The following is a 20,160-nucleotide window of genomic DNA, read 5'->3' as shown; positions in this document are numbered from 1 at the left end:
ATAATATTTAAGAGGCAACGCATGTACAGAGTAAGAAAACTTTCGTCAGTTTTCAAATTAATTCCTTTATCAAGTCTTGAACTCTTATTACCTTTTGCATCTAAACATCAAATCATTTCGACGTAATATGTAATTTTTAATCGGTAAAGCAGATTATCGCTCATACTGAGCATACGAAAATAGATCTTAAGGTGACGAATCTTTTCATACCCTGATTGTACTTTCTAGTGTCGACTAATACTATCAAAAATATCGAACAATGATGTTATTAAAAGGGTAGCAAGTATCAAGTACGGAACCACCTCGCCGGTCATGCGGTTGCCTCTTTTTTTTGTAAAAACAAAGGTCAGTCTGTATAAAAGTGGTGCGAACGATCGCGATCCGTTTTCTTGACTCTTATTAGTATTGGCAAGATGTTACTCAATTGCATACGACTTTTTGTGTGTGTGCTCTGTGCGATTTATTGCGCACAATTCTGTGGTTGTCAATTAATCAATTTCCGAGACTATGATACAGGTAAGTAATTAATATTAGTATCGTAATATTATTATTAATCAATTATTAATTCATCAATCATTTTTATTTCATTATTAAGTTTTTATTTAAAAAAAAAAAACAGCAAAAATATTTAAGTTAAGCAAATTTAAATTAACGTCATAATTTTTTCTTATAGTTAGCTAAATAAATTATTAATATATTTAAATAATTTTATAATAATTGATAAGATAACCAGTTCAATTTATGTTTTTTTTTTAATAATTATTATGTTTAGTTAACTAAATGAGTTAACCAATAATTAAATTTGGACTAAAGAAAAACTAATTAGTTGTAAATATTTAAATAATTATTTTTGATCGATATATATTTAAGTAAGTATACAATTATTTATGCAAAGAAATTTGTATTGTTATGCTTGTATTATATTGCTTTGGAATGACTACAAAATAGTATTAAAAAAAACCCTTGAGACAAAACTAGAGACAGTTGCGTTTTACCATTTGGCACCTGCTTGACTCTTGTTTCCAGACGATTTAACGCAAAACGACCCAAGTATACTTACCTTATGGTTAAGGAATTACCCGTTCAATATGCTTACGACATCCATTAAATTAAATGTATATAAGTTAAATAAGGTTAATAGATCACTGTAAATATCGTTTCAATACTCTAATTCAGTAAATATTTAATTCAATTTTAGTTACAATAATGATGTTATATATCTTTAAAGTTATTATATAAACAGTTACAAAAATGATAACATTGTTATTTTTCAATTATATTATTGTTAATGTCGAAGGGTTCTTAAAATGCACAGAATTGTTATTAAGTTTAAAATTCGTCAGTTTATATTGTGACGTAAGGTTCAGGAAATATGCCATGGGAATATAAGACACGTAAATTACATTGACGATTTAATTTCAAGCTTTACATAGCATTACATAATATATATTCATAATATACGCATAAAGTGAAACGCTAAATATTCTAGATTCGTTTGAACGATGTTGAATTGTCATGTCAGATTAAATTTAACATAAAGCTAATACCGGTTCCTGACTCTACGAATTTACTGACAAGAATCGCAGTAATTACTATTTAACAAATGGAATATACAGCTTAATATCAAATTAATAAATTGTAATAAAATTTAAGCGAATTTAAAGTATTTGTTTTAATTAATAACTTTATTAATTTATTTATTTTCAATCAAGGAAATATTTTATAAAGTTAGTATAGTCGATGACTATAACATCTGGACTTGACAAAATCAAAATCAAAATAAACTTTATTCAAGTAGGCTTTTATAAGCACTTTTGAATCGTCATTTTACAATTAAGTGAAACTACCACAGGTTCGGAAAGTAGATTCTACGAGAAGAACCGGCAAGAAACTCAATAGTTACTCGTTAGTTACTCAGTAGTTTACTAATGTCATTGTCCCTTAGCAATGATGTAGTACGTCCCATAATAACAATCAAAGACAAAAAATAATAAAGAAGTGAGTTATAAAAACATCTAATAATACACGTCGTGCCAATTTTATATTGCCAAATATACCATTATTTTCTAACTGAGCTCATCTTGCTTTAATTAGGAACATTAAAATGTGAAAAAAAAATTAATGTAAGTCTATGGTCGGCATAATTACATATTAAATAATTGTAAAAAATATATATTTTTGTTACAATTTTTATTGCATAATGTTCTATGAAATTTTATTTTATAACATTATGCTCTATGCAAAAATATTTAAATTAAAAAAAAAAAACTTTAAGAAATCCTATTATATATAATCAAAAGCAAAAATAGCTGAAGTTGACTGATCTATTAATATAATACAATCAATTGTTTTACCGCCAAACATGAATCATTTCAAAATCAAAAATCAATATATTCTTTATTCAAATAGGCTCATAAAAATATTTTACAAAAGCTATATTAGTGTTGAATTAAAAGTTACCATTAGTTCGGAACGTAGTTTAACCAAGAAGAACCAATCCGAAACTCAGTGATTAGTCTTTTCCACCATTTTAATTACACAGTAACAATAACAGGAATATCTATAATAATCTTAGATTTCACGGTTAGCGTTATATCAAATTATTTATACTTCATCTATGTACGTACTAATGTCTATTGATATCAATTAATATTATAATATTATATAAAAAATATGAATTATAAATATTTCAGATTTTTATCGTTTTTTCCAACACGATACACTTTGTGAGTCTCCGGGTACAAATAGGTCAAATTTGTAATTACATTCATTTGTATTCTTCTATTTGTCAATTCTTAAAATTATTCAAGAGTACTTTTTGATATCGCTATTACAATAATTAAGATATTTTTGGCATACACCTAGAACTGAGTTTGATGAGTCGGTGGTGATGAAAATCATGTTTGTCCATCAACACGAATCGGAGCAGGAATTAGATACAAATCCTCCTCAAAGGGAGAGAAGGCTTTTTTTATTCACTCCTATGTCAAATTACAAGGTAAATTAATTTTTGAATACAAATATATACATCTATACTTCGATACCTAATATTATAAATGTGAAATTAACTCTGGCTATCTGTTTATCTGTCGCTCTTTCACTACCAAACCGCTGAACTGATTTTGATGACATTTTGTACGAACATATCTGATCACCAAGGAAGGACATAGAGTACTTTTTGCCTTACACACACACACACACACACACACACACACACACACACACACACACACACACACACTCACACACACACACACACACACCGGGCTACAACTATTACATAACATTATTAGTAAATCAAAAGTCAATTTAATTAAAATAAGCACTGTCCGTTCGGACTGTAGGCTGTTTAGAAACACACTATTTACGCTAATTATTCACGCATTCCGTAATCATTAATACAAAATTATTCGAATGAATTATAAACCATATATATATGAATATTATAAACTATGTATGTCAGTAAGTAGGTCATTGCTTTTTTTATATTATAAATTAAATTAATTGCTAAAATCTACGCCTATATAGTCACACTTATGGATCCAAGAACTGTATAAAGGAAATCAGACAAATTTTGTTACAAAACTGACATTTTAAGTATATAATTAATACTTTTTTTTCGTATTAACATACAATTGAATTTCAATTATGCACAGTTGAACATCAATATTATTATACCAGAAACATTTACGAAGTCGATACTTAGATATAATAGATAATTCAATACATGGCTTTAAGTATGTAATTGTTGCAAACGTTGGTTGCAAACTTCACTTTAACTCAATTTATGTTGGCCCATCTTTGGCCAATGTTCCATTGTGTGTATTCCAATAAATCATAAACCCGCAACTTGTTGGGATAAATTCAAAATTTTTGGCCAAATCAGTCTTGGCCCAGCAGTGAGATATTAGAGGCGGAACTTATGATTATTTGTTAAAACAATACGGTAAGAATTATTATCTGACTGAGATAAATAAAATCGAAAACCTTCACTCAGAATAATATAATTAATAAAAGAAAATACAACACAAATATCTAAGAATTTAAATGTTTACATTTTCGTTTCATCGAAAACTCGAATCAATTTATATTAATTGGAATATTAATACTTCAAACTAAAATATTGTTCCTTTTTTAATCGTCTATTGACCTCTTGCGAATTTATTTACAAGTTTTGGTATATTCGTAAGCACCATTTAGATCTTTATCGACAATGTATCGACGGATTTCCAGTATCTGATTTACTTATTATTTATTAAATGTATGCATTATGTAATTTGGCATTTAACAATATTCGAAGGCGTTGGTCCGTAGCATTAGAATATTTAAATAAACCTTTAATGTAATGTTTATTCTTTACACAATACAATAGTTACATAAATATCATGGCAACAATTTTATGCAATTCATCCTTGAGAGAGGGAAGGTACTGGGGATTAATACAAAATCACTACATAGTATAAAACAAAGTCGCTTTCTCTGTCCCTCTGACCCTATGTATGTTTAAATTTTGTAACTATGCAACGGATCTTGATGCGGTTTTTTGTAATAGAAAGTGATTCGAGAGCAAGTTTTTGTATATAATACATGGACAATACAGTAAATAAACTGATAATTTTAGAAGATTATTTTGTGATGTCGTTAATAAACAAATTCTGTAGTATATTTAACATCAGTATTGTATCCGTGCGTAGTCGTGTCGCTAGTACATATAATATTTAATATTATAATTATCTAACAAAAATATAGAATAAATTTGATGTACAAGATTTAAATTGAATAAATAAATATAAATGTCTAAACCATGTCGAGCTCCAATTATAATTTAAATCTAATTGCAATTTTTGTATCGGTATTAATATTGTATTTTATTATTGAAGAAATATTTCTTGAGTTGTTTTGTTTTCATGATAGGTTGAAGGGATTTTGTGGATATTTTCATTGTTAGTAAGAAGTGGTTTGACTTCTCTATTTTGTGGTTAATGTTCTGAAACCTGTACTTGATATAACTCAAGTAAAATAATGGATAATTTTTGGGATACTCTGTTTTGAAATCCTAAATACAAAAAGATCACAAGTTGATGATTTCAAATGTCAATTTTATCAGAAAAATCATTAAAAAATATATAAAATTTAAGAGAGATGCATGGATATATAGTTTTGGTAATTGGATACGTATTTCGTAATAATAAATAAAATACAAATTTTACTACGAGTCATTAAAAAGAAATTAAAAAACGAAGTAATAAACCTTGAATATAGTAACAAGATATGGTCAAGCAACAACAATATATTACAGTACCAATCAATCCTCTCCCTTTCAAACATCACGCTAGAGCTGAATTACAAGTTACCATCAGTTCGAAAAGTATATTCTTCCGAGAAGAACTGACAAAGAAAACAGTAGTTACTCCAAATCACTAAATAATAAGACATTTTTGTCATTAATATAATCTTGTATTGAGTATTAGGCCTTACTTATCAATATTATTTTGACATGAGCTTTATTTTTTTGCCGAGCCGAGATGGCCCAGTGGTTAGAACACGTGCATCTTAACCAAAGATTTCAGTTCAAAGCCATACAAGCACCACTATATATATATATGCTTAATTTGTGTTTATAATTCATCACGTGCTCAGCGGTGAAGGAAAACATCGTAAGGAAAGCTGCATGGGTCTAATTTTATTGAAATTCTGCCACATGTGCATTCTACCAACCCGCATTGGAACAGAGTGGTGGAATATATTTTCCAAGCCCTCTCCCTAATGGGAGCGGAGGCCATTAGCCCAGCAAAAATTTACAGGCTGTTACTTTTACTTTTTATTTTTTTGAATATGCCAAGATAAAAATAATAGTTTGAGTTAATAGAGCTGCCTAAGATAAAAAATATGAAAACTAAAACATTATAATAACTGAATTAATGAATATTATTTAACATTAAAATTTTCTTTCAAAGAGGTTTCATTATTTTAGCAAGAATATTTAAGTGATTTGCAGTTTACAATTGAATAAAATCAAAACAAAAAATCGTCGTCATCGGTTTCGAAATTTCTAAAAAATGTTTTAAATAAACGCGAACTTTTTCGGGAGACACAACAGTATTATTCCAAATTATATAATACTGTTTTAAACATATTATAAAGTAATTATAAGAATACCCATTTTATTAAACACGTACCAAACATAATCTTTAGCTCCCTCTTTCTAGAAGTAAATAAATGTTATGTATTCGAGCCGATTAAAACCAAGGAGGTTTTAATGCCATGCCATGTATAACATTCATTACGGCGAGACGTAATTTTTACAAGAAAAAACATTGCGCTTGAAGATTCGAACGTAAAGCAATACTCAAAATTATTATACAAAAAAAAAATTATATCTCACAATCACAAAATAATGAATTTATCATTATTCCAAAGCAAGATATTCTTCTCATTTCAAATGTTCATTCCAAATGAATCATTGGCGCGATCATTATGCTTACAATTTTATTGAATCCAAAACAATAGTAGCAGCACAATTTCCTAGATTTTAGCTAATGTAATTACAGGTAGTTCGATGTTTATGAAATTTACCTAGAGCTAAATTACGTTAAAAGCATAGAAACACTAAATATCTAAGTCCATTAGGTACTGTTAAGCTTTCAACTGTATGCGCAATGCTTTTAATAATGTGTGAATAGATTATTACAATCTTGTTCAATACATGAACATAAACTACGAACGCTTGCATAAAAAGTCTTAGATTTACGAATTAATTACCGATTAAAAGAAAATTGATATCATTGACATGTTATTGGTTTTGACTACTCATATATTTATTAATTAAATTTATAAATATAAGTAGGTTGGATTAACTTCAGTCTCTAAGAAATGTTTTTTGGAAATATAAATTTCAAGGTAGGAAGAATTAGGTGTTACTTTGTATGAATAAAGTAGCTACTACATATATAAGCTATATATATAGTGGCTACTATACACATTGAAGATAAATATGACGTCAGGAAATTTTTATTATACATTAAAATATAAACGTTTTAAACGTCTAAAAAGTATAATATAGGATTATTAACATGTAATAGTAGTAACTCGTACACATAATTATAAAATTATTACTTTTATCATTATGAATAATACATGCTTACAGAGTTTCGAGTTTCAAAGAAAATTTTTTTTAAAGCATTTATTGCGAGTTTCTTGACGTTACGCTGGAGGATGCTATCCAAGACTTTGGTAGATTTTAAATATTGACGATTCAAGAATGCTTTATTTAATAATTACTGGAATAAAATACATTTGATTTTATTAGTGACTGGTTTTAGTAAGAAAATTGTTATCTACCTAGGCTACTTGAACAGCCCCCAATTTTAAGAGTATGTATTACCCAAAGAAACGAAATATATCTCATAAAAGCTTAAGTAACATGAACACCGATCAACCCAATTCCCTAATTGATTCATTATTTTAATTATAGGTACGTAATATTTATAAAAATATTACGTTATGTGTTTTTCATTTCTCAATTCAATTTGTTATATAAAAAATATGAAATAATAATTTGTGTAATGATTTCTTTACAATTCTTTCTGTACTCGAGAAAAGTCTAAAGAAATATTTTTAACAAAACCACAATACGAGGTCAATAATTATATTCAGAAAACCCGTGACTAACAAACTATTGTACTTCCCCTTAAGTATACCTTTTATTCCAATTAAAAATATAATCTTAGCTATACCTTAAATCTTATTTATCTATTAGCACTTTTGAATCGATTCACAGTATTGTAAAATGGTTCAAATGGTTCCTAAACCAACCACTGGTTCGGAATGATCTACCGAAAACAGCCGACCAAAAACTAAGTAGTTATCACATTCGAATTTGAAACAAACAGTTATGTCGGTTAAATACAATTAAATTTATGCCTAAATCAACAAGTATTAGCTTTTTTTATCATCTCTATAATCTCTTCTTGTGTTGAACAATATAGCTTATTCGTGATTATTTTTTTTTCAATAGACTTGTATTTCTAATAAAAATCGGCAAAATAAAATCACTTATAACAAAAAATACTCAAAAGCTTATTTATCAAGTTTAATAGATCTCGTAAAAAAACGCTGATCTGGTAAGAGCTCGAATAAATATGTTTTCAATTGTTGTTTTTTATATAAAAAATATTTAAAAAATGAACAAATACTCGCGTTTCTGTGCGATTGCGCTACGTTAAACATGCTACGTGGAGTTAGAAATGATATCGTCAACTAATTCAATGTATTTAAATAATTATTTCATTTACTTGGGGTCGGTGCAGCTTCTTCTTCTATTCTTTCCAGTCATATATATATAGGTATATTGGGTGTACACGCATGTCAACTCTGTATATAAAGATATTTTTTTTTAGTATTCACGTATTGCACACTATTATTAACTTTTTTAATTAGTAATGCACATATACACTCTACATTTTCTTTCTGTTAAATAGCTACAAGCGCTCCCTTGCCATTCCCAGCTTGCGGAGCTGAGAGCATCGAATGCCTTCGACGCGGAATCCGAACATTTTTCTTCCTCATGGATTCTGAATACCTTGGGATGAACACCATCGATCCTATTATTTTAAACAGCCTCACTGTTGCTCTACCGGATGAGCAATTGTCATTCTTATTGAGGCGCGTCAATGTTACAGGTGCGAGGTGGACGAAACTCGCTGAGAGAAAGTACGTCACAGACTATATAAAATTTTGCCTAATTTGTTTTTTTTTTTTAATATGCATCCTCTTTATTTAAGCTCCAAGCTATTGATCCTTCTACTTTATTATATACTAGTTTGATAAAAACACTTTGAAAAATACAGACGAATTGATAACCTCCTCCTTTTGGAAGTCGGTTGAAAATATTATACCACGTCTTATAAGTGCTTTTCATTAACTAGAGCATACAGAAATTTAAGTTGCTTTCAAGTATTTACAACAAATGCATGTTTTGCATCGTCTAAAGTAACGGGGGTGTAACTCAGTGGTAGAGTGTCTGCTTCGCATGCTGAAAGTCCTGGGTTCAAATCCCAGCACCTCCAAATGCATATTTTTAAAGAATATAGTAAACTTTTTTACAAATAATAATAAAGCATATATTTTCGTAATTGCCGTACCCACTCCTAACACAAGTGACAAGCTTATTATTAATAATTCAATATTATTAATCTATATTAATATTATAAACGTGTAAGTGAGTCTATCTGTCTGTCTGTCAATCACTCTTTCACGTCCAAACCGCTGAACCGATTTTGATGAAATTTGATATGAAGCAAACATGAACTCGAAGAAATGATATAGCCAATTCTTTTTCCTGACACCTGACAGACAACACCCTAAAACGCGAGCAATGCCGCGGGCTACTACTAGTCTGTATTAAACAAGGCTTTAATCGTTCCTTTTTATGTTTGATACATCTTTAAGTATAGCTTTGCTTAAATATGAGACTTTTATGTAAAATAATTTGCTTTTCCAATATAATAGTACATCTTAACTTTCTATTTGTTAAATATTGAAAATCCTTGAAGCGTATGTCGGGTATTATATGAGCAATATGTTTTTTATCACTTTTATTCTGTTCTAGGTTTAACCTGCCGGGCGGAAAAAATGGCGTTAAGTTTATAAGCGACCTACATGTCACTGGGGAGCTGACGATGATGATGTCGACGAGAATTGATCCTTTCTTCGCCAAAATAACAATGGATATACGTAAGTCATGAAATATAGGAATGGAAATGTTTTCTACATTAATTCCAGGATTTTGATTATTATATGAATGACTAGCGACCCGCCCCGACTTCCCACGGATGCATTACTGATACTACATATTTGCGACATCATATTAGAGTCAGTTCCTATCGTCGTATATCGTCGTATATCGTATCGTATATCGTCCATGTATATAATAATACAAAAATCTACCCTCGAATCACGATATCTATTCAAAAAAAACCGCATCAAAATCCGTTGCGTAATTTTAAAGACCTAAGGATACATAAGGACAGACAGCGGTAAGCGACTTTGTTTTATACTATGTAATGATGATAATGATGTTGATGGATCTGAGCAACGCCGGATTCGACCTTAGCAAAGGCCCAGTAAAATTGTGCCACCCCGATATTATTGCACTATACCAATATTATACAGTCATTGTGATTACTTTTTAATATTTGAATCAATTTTTTTTGCATATACCATGCTTATTTACCGCCCTGAATTCGAATGAAATGATCGCCTGCAGACCTTTTTAAATAATAAACAATATGAAGGATAAGAAAATCGTCGTTTATTTTTTTATATCTGTGATAAATTATTGGGGGATGTAAGGGGGCGCAAACTACACCTTAGTGCCCCAAGCCAACCTCACCTGCCCGTGGTGCATCCTGCCGACCAGCAAACGAGGCTCTGGCGACCGACTGATGGCGGTATAACCATCAACATAATAGGCGTAGCTAAATACCACAGGCCGGTGACGGGCAGCAGCGTCACCGGTGCGAGAAGCTACGCCCTGCGATCGCCAACCCGCCTGCCCAGCGTGGCGATTATGGGCACAACCTCCACATACAGCACACACGCAAGCCACGGCCCCCAGTTCCCGGCAGCCCCGCTATTCCTCGTCATGGTGGCGACGATGGTAACGGCGGGACGGGGGGTGCTAAGAATCACCGGGCTACGGGAGGCCACCACAACCGACTGACACTTGCGACGTACAACGGACGCACGCTACGGCTTGACTCGCATCTAGCGCAACTTGAGGTAGAACTTGGGAAAATTAGGTGGCACATATTAGGGCTATGTGAAGTCCGTAGAGAGGGAGAGGACACCGTAACCCTCGAATCAGGCCACCTAATGTACTTCCGAGAGGGTGACCAACAATCCCAAGGTGGCGTTGGGTTTCTGGTAAATAAGTCCCTAGTTGACAACGTGGTGGAAATCTCCAGTGTGTCGAACAGGGTAGCGTACCTCATTATAAAGCTCACCGAGAGGTACAGCCTCAAGGTGGTGCAAGCGTACGCACCGACCTCGACACACTCGGACGATGAAGTGGAAGAATTATTCGATGACATATCGAGGGCCCTCCACTTCACCACGAAAACCCACTACAACGTTGTCATGGGGGACTTCAACGCTAAAGTGGGAGTACAGAACTGCAGCGAATCGGTAGTAGGACCCCATGGACTTGGAAGCAGGAATCATAGGGGGCAAATGCTTGTCAACTTCCTCGAACGGGAGGGGCTCTTCTTGATGAACTCCTTCTTCAAGAAGCAGCCGCAAAGGAAGTGGACGTGGCAAAGCCCCGACACTATGACGAAAAACGAGATCGACTTCATAATGACGGACAAGAGGCATATATTCAGAGACGTCTCAGTGATTAACAGGTTCAATACCGGTAGTGATCACCGACTCCTCCGAGGCTCTCTGAATATCAATTTTAAGGCCGAGCGCGCCCGTCTGATGAAGTCCACGCTCCGACCAAAGCTGCTCCAAACCATTGCGGGATCTGAAACATTCCAGTCAATCCTGGAGAACCGATTCGCTGCCGTGGAAACCACAACGGACGTAAACCAGAACCTCGAAAATGTAGTTCGAATTCTCAGGGAAGAAGGCACGAGATATTGTGGCATGCAGCGTAAGGGCAGGAAGTTGAACCTTTCGGAAGAGACTTTGGGGCTCATGAAGAAACGACGTGAAAACCCACCTGTCACTTCGTCAGAGAAACGGCAATTAAACCAAGAGATCAGCAGGCGCGTACGACACGACCTCCGGTGCTCCAATACTCTTGCAATAAAAAGAGCTATTGAGCAGAATCGGGGGTCTAAGGTGTTCGTACAATCTCTTGGAAGGAGCCACCTGACGAAGTTGACCACAGCAAGTGGAGAAGTCGTTTCTTCTAAGCCGGCAGTACTTTCGGAAGTAGAGGACTTCTACGGCCGGTTATACGCATCGCATGCATCTCGACCTGATCCCGAAAATGAGGATCCTAGAGCTACATTAACACGCCATTTCTCCGAAGACCTGCCTGAAGTCAGTATTGGCGAAATCGAGACTGCTCTTGGACAGCTTAAAAATGGAAAAGCCCCTGGAGAGGACGGCGTTACCACAGAGCTATTAAAAGCGGGAGGTAAACCGGTACTTAGGGAACTTCAGACGCTTTTTAACTCTGTCCTCTTCGAAGGGAGAACTCCGGAGGCGTGGAGTAGGAGTGTGGTCGTCCTGTTCTTCAAAAAGGGAGACAAAACCCTGCTGAAGAACTATCGTCCCATATCCCTACTGAGCCATGTCTATAAGCTGTTTTCAAGAGTGATCACGAACCGTCTTGCGCGAAGATTCGACGAATTCCAACCCCCGGAGCAGGCCGGGTTTCGGACCGGATACGGCACTATAGACCACATCCATACAGTGCGGCAGATTATACAGAAGTCCCATGAGTATAATCGGCCCCTGTGTCTTGCATTCGTGGACTATGAGAAGGCCTTTGACTCGGTTGAAATCTGGGCTGTTCTGGAGTCCCTGCAGCGTTGCCAAGTTGATTGGCGATACATCCAAGTGATGAGATGTCTCTACGAAGCTGCCACCATGTCCGTCCGAGTACAAAATCAGCAAACAAATCCCATACCATTGCATCGAGGAGTGAGACAAGGGGACGTTATTTCCCCCAAATTGTTCACTAATGCAATGGAGGATATGTTCAAGACGCTGAACTGGAAAGGACGTGGCATTAACATCAATGGCGAATACATCTCTCACTTGAGATTCGCAGACGACATCGTCATCGTGGCAGAAACGCTGCAGGACCTACAACAAATGCTGAACGAGCTGGCTGATTCTTCTATGCGTATCGGCCTACGGATGAACTTGGATAAAACCAAGGTCATGTTCAATGAACATGTTCTACCGGAACCGACTACGATACACGGTACCGTTCTCGAAGTTGTTCAAAAATATGTCTACCTCGGGCAGACTCTGCGATTAGGTAGAAACAACCTTGAGGACGAGGTGAATAGAAGAATTCAGCTGGGTTGGGCAGCGTTTGGGAAGTTACGTCGAATCCTAACATCGTCGATCCCACAGTGCCTTAAGACGAAAGTCTTCAATCAGTGCGTCCTACCCGTCATGACATACGGAGCCGAAACGTGGACACTCACGACAAGGCTGGTCCACCAACTTAAAGTCGCTCAGCGTGCTATGGAAAGGGCTATGCTCGGCGTTTCTTTGAGGGATCGCATCAGAAATGAGGTTATCCGTCAAAGAACCAAAGTCATCCTCATCGACATAGCCCACCGGATTAGTAAGCTGAAGTGGCAGTGGGCTGGTCATATTTGTCGTAGAACCGACAACCGTTGGGGAAAACGTGTTCTAGAGTGGAGACCGCGTCTCGGCAAACGTAGTGTAGGACGTCCTCAGGCACGGTGGAGTGACGATATACGCAAGGCGGCAGGCAGGAGCTGGATGCGAGTAGCCGAAGAAAGACCACAGTGGCGTGCACTGGGAGAGGCCTATGTCCAACAGTGGACAAAAATAGGCTGTTGATGATGATGATGATGATAAATTATTGTGAAGATTAAATTTTTTGACAGTGAATTAAATTAATTTTGATACTAGCTATAGGGGCATCTATGATATTTTATTTAATATGTACAAAACATTAGGAATAACTAATTTTGAGAATACATAAACTACAACTGTTTAAGTTGATCCGGGCTCGAGTTGTGACAGAATAATTTATATCTTGTTACGCTGAAATAATTTCGTTTGAAATTTGACAAGCGTATTTTCTTTTTTCGAAACATTTTTATTAAATAAATAGAGACTAAAGAACATGGTTATACGGAAAAAAAGCTTAGGTTTAATTCGTAATTATTGGAAAATGTAATTAAATTAATCTGTTACCATGTCTGATAATAATAAGTTTAAAATATTTAAATAGGTATGTCAATTGAGCGGTTCCTAGTTGACTTCCTAATGCCATGCAAGCCGAGACTAATCCGTAGGTACTTTGAACATCAATCATTATCATCTATATCTTATATAGTATAAATACGTAATAACTAATAAACAACACATTTAAAAGCATATTTTTTTTAATTTGTTCCGATCTTTACACAATTACGGTAATTGAAATGATCGAGGGAACCAATTAGGTATCCATTTGGAGAAGCATAGTCTCCAAAAGGATACCTTGGATCCTGTTGACATTCATTTAGTTAATGCTATTTCAACTATCGGATTTAATTTAATTACTTATGCACCCATCTAAGTATATCATACTATTCAAAGAAAACGAATATAATATTATTATTTAAAGATTTTAAGTCATATTTACTCATATATTTTGCACACATGCCTAATTACAGTAATGGCATTGAAGGTAATTTTGTTACCACGCGTATAAGCTATTGTGTTTTACATGATTGCCAAGTAGGTAAATCCCCAATTAATAAAAAAGTAGTCTGATAACTGATTCATGTGGACAGGTTTTACGACTATTGTTGTAAACTTCTTCCTTATATTTCTTCACAAAGAATTCGCAAGGCCATCCGGAATTCACTTTGAATTTTATTATGTTATAAAACCTTATTTTTAATATTTTCTAAAATATGGTCATAGTATGATCCATAACATTTTATGTTTACCAAACGTCAATAAACCTTTAATAGATTTAATTAAAACTATTTTAAGATTTGCATTATTTTTACTGTATAATCTGTACCCATTTAATGTGTTCTTTATGTCCAGTATCATTGACCTTTTCATTATTACACATATATCAAGTGTAATTAAATTATAATACAGATTGACAAAATAGTTTTCTATGGCAATTAATCGTATAATTATTAAATGTTATTCCATTCTTTCCAATTATGTATCTCAAATTGGATTCTTTTTAAAAAGTTCTTCAAATGCCATGTCGAGTGAAATCGGATATTCCCACATCAAAATAACGTAAGTCAGATCATGTCGACGCTAAGAATTACGACTTATTCCGTGGAACCCCAAAAATAAACTATAGTAAATCGTCCAATCGCAAAAACCAATACCAGTATTTTTAAATGTATTAAATCGTTCATTGCCCCGTTTCACACCTTTGATTTGCAACTTGCAATAGTGAGTTTACCTTGATGTTTAAAATAAAGCAAAACAAGCGTTGATGTTGCCATTATAATACCTTAATGTCGAAATATCTACGGTACTAATAGTCATTTTTTATTTTTTTAGTATATTACCTGCCTGCCCCGCCTTCGTCCGGGTTAAATAAAAAAAAAATCACTTCCCGATCGTAAGGTCACCTATCAGGGCAACATAATCAACAATGCCGATAGCTTTTATCTATCTTTTTCTGTTATTAATTATCTAATAATTATTAGCTATTTTTTATATAATAAATAGGTACTCCTGTTACTTATTACATTGCATATATTAATATTCTCTGTTCGTAATTTACTAACAGCTTTAAACGAAGATAAAAACAAAACCTTTTCATAGACATTTCTTACCGAAGTATTATATAGGTAATAAATACACAATACTTTTTTATATATGGTCTAAAAGGTTATGCTCTACTTTGAAAATACCTTTAGTAAGGTAGTAATGTAAATATATTTTTTTAGTTGAGTATGTGGGTGGGCCGTTTCCATAAAACTTAGCTATTTATGATAATTATTATTGTTAAACTTTGCTGTTTTATTTTTAATATTTTTTGTGCACATTATGTAGTTTACTGGCGAAGCAGGGGCTGCTTTGGCACGGGTGTAATGCTCATAATAAATAATAAATAAATAAAAATTTAGCCACAGCTAGTTCTGTAATAAATAAATATATTACAGAACAAGCTGTGCCTGCGACCTTGTACGCGTTTGAATTTGACAAAAAACAATATTATTGTAGCCTAAGTTACTCCTTATTATATCCGTTATCACCCAGCGAAAGACCCGTCAAAATCGGCCCAGCCGTTCCAAATATTAGCCCAAACAAACAGACAGATAGATAAACAAACACAAATTGTAAAAAATGTTATTTTGATATATGAGTATACGTACATATGCATTGAGTAAAAAAGGGCTATTTTAATATTACAAACAGACATTTCAAATTTATTATATGTATAGATACACAACATTCACAGATTATTTGTCATTAAACAATAATAACCCCTATGTTAATAGCCATATTGATCTATATTAAATGCACAATGTATTTAAAGTAGTTAATTGGATAAGGTTTTATATATCGCTTCGTAATTAAGCCTGATGTGAAGAATAAATATAGTTATACTGCGATATCAGTAGGAGATCTTTTTAATCGTTATTATTACTATTATATTATTACTTAATGTAGTTTCAGTCAGCATTTGCAAAGCGAAAATAAAGTGTTAATTAACGACATCACGTTAGAAACCTCTAAAATTAAAGATTTACATTTATTTGATTATATATATATATATATATATATATATATATATATATATATATATATATATATATATATAAAAATAATATATATATATATATATATATATATATATATATATATAAATAAATCTCATTCTTAAACAGACGTAAGGACAGAAAAACAGCGCGAAATTACTTTGTTTTATACTATGTAGTGATATCATACGTTAATCGTAGTTTGTAATTTTAAAGATACTTTATTGTCTCAGATTATAAAACGAAAGGCAGATGTTCATAGTATATTAGCGGTCATTTCACTTGGTGGTAGGCTTTGTGCAAGCCCGCCTGGGTAGGTACCACCCACTCTTCAGATATCCTACCGCTAAACAACAGTACGCAGCGTTGTTCTGTTCCGGTTTGAAGGGTGAGTGAGCCAGTGTAACTACAGACACAAGGGACATAACATCTTAGTTCCCCAGGTTGGTTTTGACGATTTAAGGCATAGTTCATATTTCTTACAGCGTCATTGTCTATGTGTGATGGTGACCACTTACCATCAGTTGGTCATATTGGCCAGCTCGTCCGCCAACCTATTCCATAAAAAAACACTTTTATTTTTAATTATAATACCGCCAACCTATTCGATAAACATTACCTACTTTACGCCCCACTTCCTATACACTGGGATTCGCTTTCGTTTTTTATTTTCTTTATATGTTCTCTCAAAATTTAATATCCGTTCCGATAACTCGAGTTCCAAACTAGGGATTCGAGTAGGTATATATATACGATCGCGAATTCATGCGTTAATGATTAAATGTGATATCTACTACATCAGATCTTAGTCATGTCTAAGCACAGACATATACATCGATATGTCTAAGTGTTTGTGTCAGACATGGTTCTGACTACAGAATTGATCGTTAGTCTAAACCTGATCAAAGTTTGAACCTAGCTTATACTCCATTGTTTTATTTGCAATTAATAGGGGCACCAACAAATGCCACGTGAATGTAAGATGTGACCACTGCATAGACAGATTCCCGCTATAAAAAATATTAATGTACTTCAACTATTCGTCACCTAACGAGGAAATTAAGAACCTATGTCTCGTTTTACCGGCACACATAATACTAGCTCACTCACCTTTTTTATAATATAGGTATAATAAAGGAGAACGAGCAAATAGACGAATTGGTAACTAGTGACCACTGCCCATAGACAATATTGCCAAAACAAATTTTATATACCTATGAGCAACCAACCTTGGGTAGTGTGATGTTATGTCAGTAGTACCTATAATTACACTGGCTCAGTCACCCATCAAACCGGAGCTCAACCTACTAAGTATTGCTGTTTGGCGATAGAATGTCATAAATGACACCTATGACATTCTACCACAATTATGACATTCTACGGAGGTGTGCGTCAAGATGGCGATATGCTTTTTCACAACCCTACCTTTCATACAACACGAAATTATTAAGTGCTCATTTTAAACAGCCGATAAAAGAATGAGTGGGTACCTACCGGGTAAAATGCCTTATAAAGATTAACCAATAATATTTTAATTTTGTTTCAGAGGATGTGGAAAGTAATATAACATACACATGGGCAGGTCAGCGAGGTTTTGATAACGAAGATTACATCTTAATAGGCCCGGAAAGGGTCGCTGTGCGAAATGCACGAACGCCATCTTTCTTCTTGCAAACAAGTAAGTTGAAATTATGTACACTCAATTCCAGGCATAACAGGAAAAAAAGCCAAATAAACAACATTTGACGTCATTGGTCTAGATTGATGAGGCTTGATTAATCTACATTCTCTATGGATTTGCGAGAAAATGGCGTATTGAACGTCGACGTAACGGTTATCGGAATTTTGGATATAAAATTAAAATGAAATTAAGTGGTAAAATGCAATAGATTTGTATTATAAATAAAGATATATTAATCATAAGCTCTTAATAGTGCACAATATATGACAAGTATAATTATTTTCTAATACAAATCGCATCTAATACGTAAATCTAAGATTGACTTTTTTTTTCTATTTCCATTAGAATAGACTATATTTTTATTTCTAGGCTTGTAGGATAATTCGACGTAATTTTCACGGATTTGTAGTAGACAGTCTTACATTATAAATTAGTGTACTATTTTTAACTATTACAATAAGCTACTTTGCCTTACCTAAAAATAAAATACAATTATTTTCGAACTGAAGATAATTGAATAAAAAGAAGACATGAAAATAAAATACGGGCAAGCTTTTGATTCATTTAAAAAACATTAATTCCATTTTCAAAATAATATCACTAAATGATTAAAAGGCATCGTTGAATCGGCCCGATCGAATTTCCTGCTGATTCGACGACTTTTTATGTTGTTCTCCATTAAATAGAAGCCGTTTTATTAGCTTTTACTGCTTTGAGAATAAAATCAATAAAAAGTGCTCGAATCAGGCGGAAATTCGAATGGTATAAGCTTAACCAACGCTTATACTTTCGAATACATAATACTAAGCCTTTCATGGTTTTAAAGTAAATATCGTTTTAAGCCAATAGTATGTCTATTTGTAGTCTAGCAAACAAGTTACTATCGAAAATAATTACTTTAAAATACTGATAAAATATATTACTTCATAAAAATTGGTTTCAGTTGAATGTAAATTTTAAAATATTTCGAGTAAGTCAAGTTTGTTATTTCTTATTGATCTCCGTATTATAAAGTTAGTACTCTCAATCTGGGACAATTCTATAATTTTATAGGAGCAAATTTTTAGAAACCATAATTAGTGATGTCAGAACTATCAACGCCACTTTTCTTTTGGTCATTTAGCTATTATAAAGCGAAAACCTCTTTTATTTAGTAGAGTTAAAAAATCCTCAGTTTAATTAGGCAGAAACTGGTTTACTCGTTTTCGACACAGAACCACTATAAAAAAAACTTCAAGACTGCTCAATTCGTCTGTGCTACGATATATAATCTTTAATTGTAGATTAGAAATGAATAACAGTTTAAACATCAAGGGTATTCAAAAAAATATTGTCTCTAAAACTACAGACAATTCCGCGATTTGACGTTTAAGAAAAGGAAAAAAAACGTTATATGTTAATTTTTTTTTTCTATATTTTCAGATAACGACGAAGATGCAAGAATGATGGAACAGGTACTACAAACGAGATCATCTATCCTAGACCATTTATCGAACGAAATAACAATATCAGTAATGCATTCAATAGTAGATAATTTTAGACTTTTTGCTAGTAAGGTACCGGTTAAAAATTATTATAAATATGCTGAAAGTAATTAAACAGTATTGACAAATATCTTGTTTTATTATACTTGACATTACTTTGTCTTTAATTTAGAGGCAATAAAAACTTTAATAGGTATATCTTTTGTTAATTTTTATGAAAGTTAATTGGGTAATTCAATATTAATGAGGTCACACAAAGGTAATATCTACATATTTATTGGTTTAAAAAAAAACATGAATGTGCAACCCTTTTTGTTAAATTATAATATATAACGAAGAAGCATGTTCGAGTCCGTTTTTAAAAAACATGACGTCAGCATAGTTGACGTCACGAGTGTCAGGGATTCGATCTTTAACCATCCTAGGTGTTATGAAATTATGAGGCGGTCCGATCACTCGAACAACCCTTCCTATACCGGCGGGCGCTTGGTCTTTTATAACAAAAATAGGTGGGTAGACTTATTCACTCAACATAACACCCGTA

General features: G+C 33.2%; 1 protein-coding gene and 1 non-coding gene across 3 annotated transcripts; both read left to right on the top strand.

Moving 5' to 3' along the window:
- Positions 1–237: 237 nt before the first annotated feature.
- LOC124543669 lies at positions 238–19,744 on the top strand. 2 transcript variants are annotated; one of them, XM_047121931.1, is made up of 5 exons: positions 238–516; positions 8,508–8,712; positions 9,611–9,735; positions 17,998–18,129; positions 19,555–19,744. In XM_047121931.1, exons 1-5 carry the CDS (start codon positions 414–416, stop codon positions 19,728–19,730), a joined length of 741 nt encoding a protein of 246 aa, XP_046977887.1. In that variant the 5' UTR covers positions 238–413; the 3' UTR covers positions 19,731–19,744. The 2 variants fall into 2 exon arrangements, with proteins under 2 accessions (XP_046977887.1, XP_046977886.1); XM_047121930.1 differs by having other exon boundaries at positions 245–516; positions 8,481–8,712.
- On the top strand, positions 8,997–9,068 carry Trnaa-cgc. The gene has a single exon. It is a non-coding gene; the product is annotated as a tRNA-Ala (tRNA).
- Positions 19,745–20,160: the final 416 nt, after the last annotated feature.

This window comes from Vanessa cardui, chromosome 3 (assembly GCF_905220365.1).
Source record: "Vanessa cardui chromosome 3, ilVanCard2.1, whole genome shotgun sequence".
NCBI lineage: Eukaryota > Metazoa > Arthropoda > Insecta > Lepidoptera > Nymphalidae > Vanessa > Vanessa cardui.
Note: the sequence above shows the minus strand (reverse complement) of the source record. Positions and strands in the feature narration are given on the sequence as shown.

Coding starts and splice junctions, on each gene's coding strand:
- LOC124543669 (XM_047121930.1), top strand. CDS start 414: ATGTTACTCAATTGCATACGACTTTTTGTGTGTGTGCTCTGTGCGATT. Junction 8,713..9,610: donor ACGAAACTCGCTGAGAGAAA/GTACGTCACAGA, acceptor ATTCTGTTCTAG/GTTTAACCTGCCGGGCGGAA. Junction 18,130..19,554: donor ATCTTTCTTCTTGCAAACAA/GTAAGTTGAAAT, acceptor CTATATTTTCAG/ATAACGACGAAGATGCAAGA.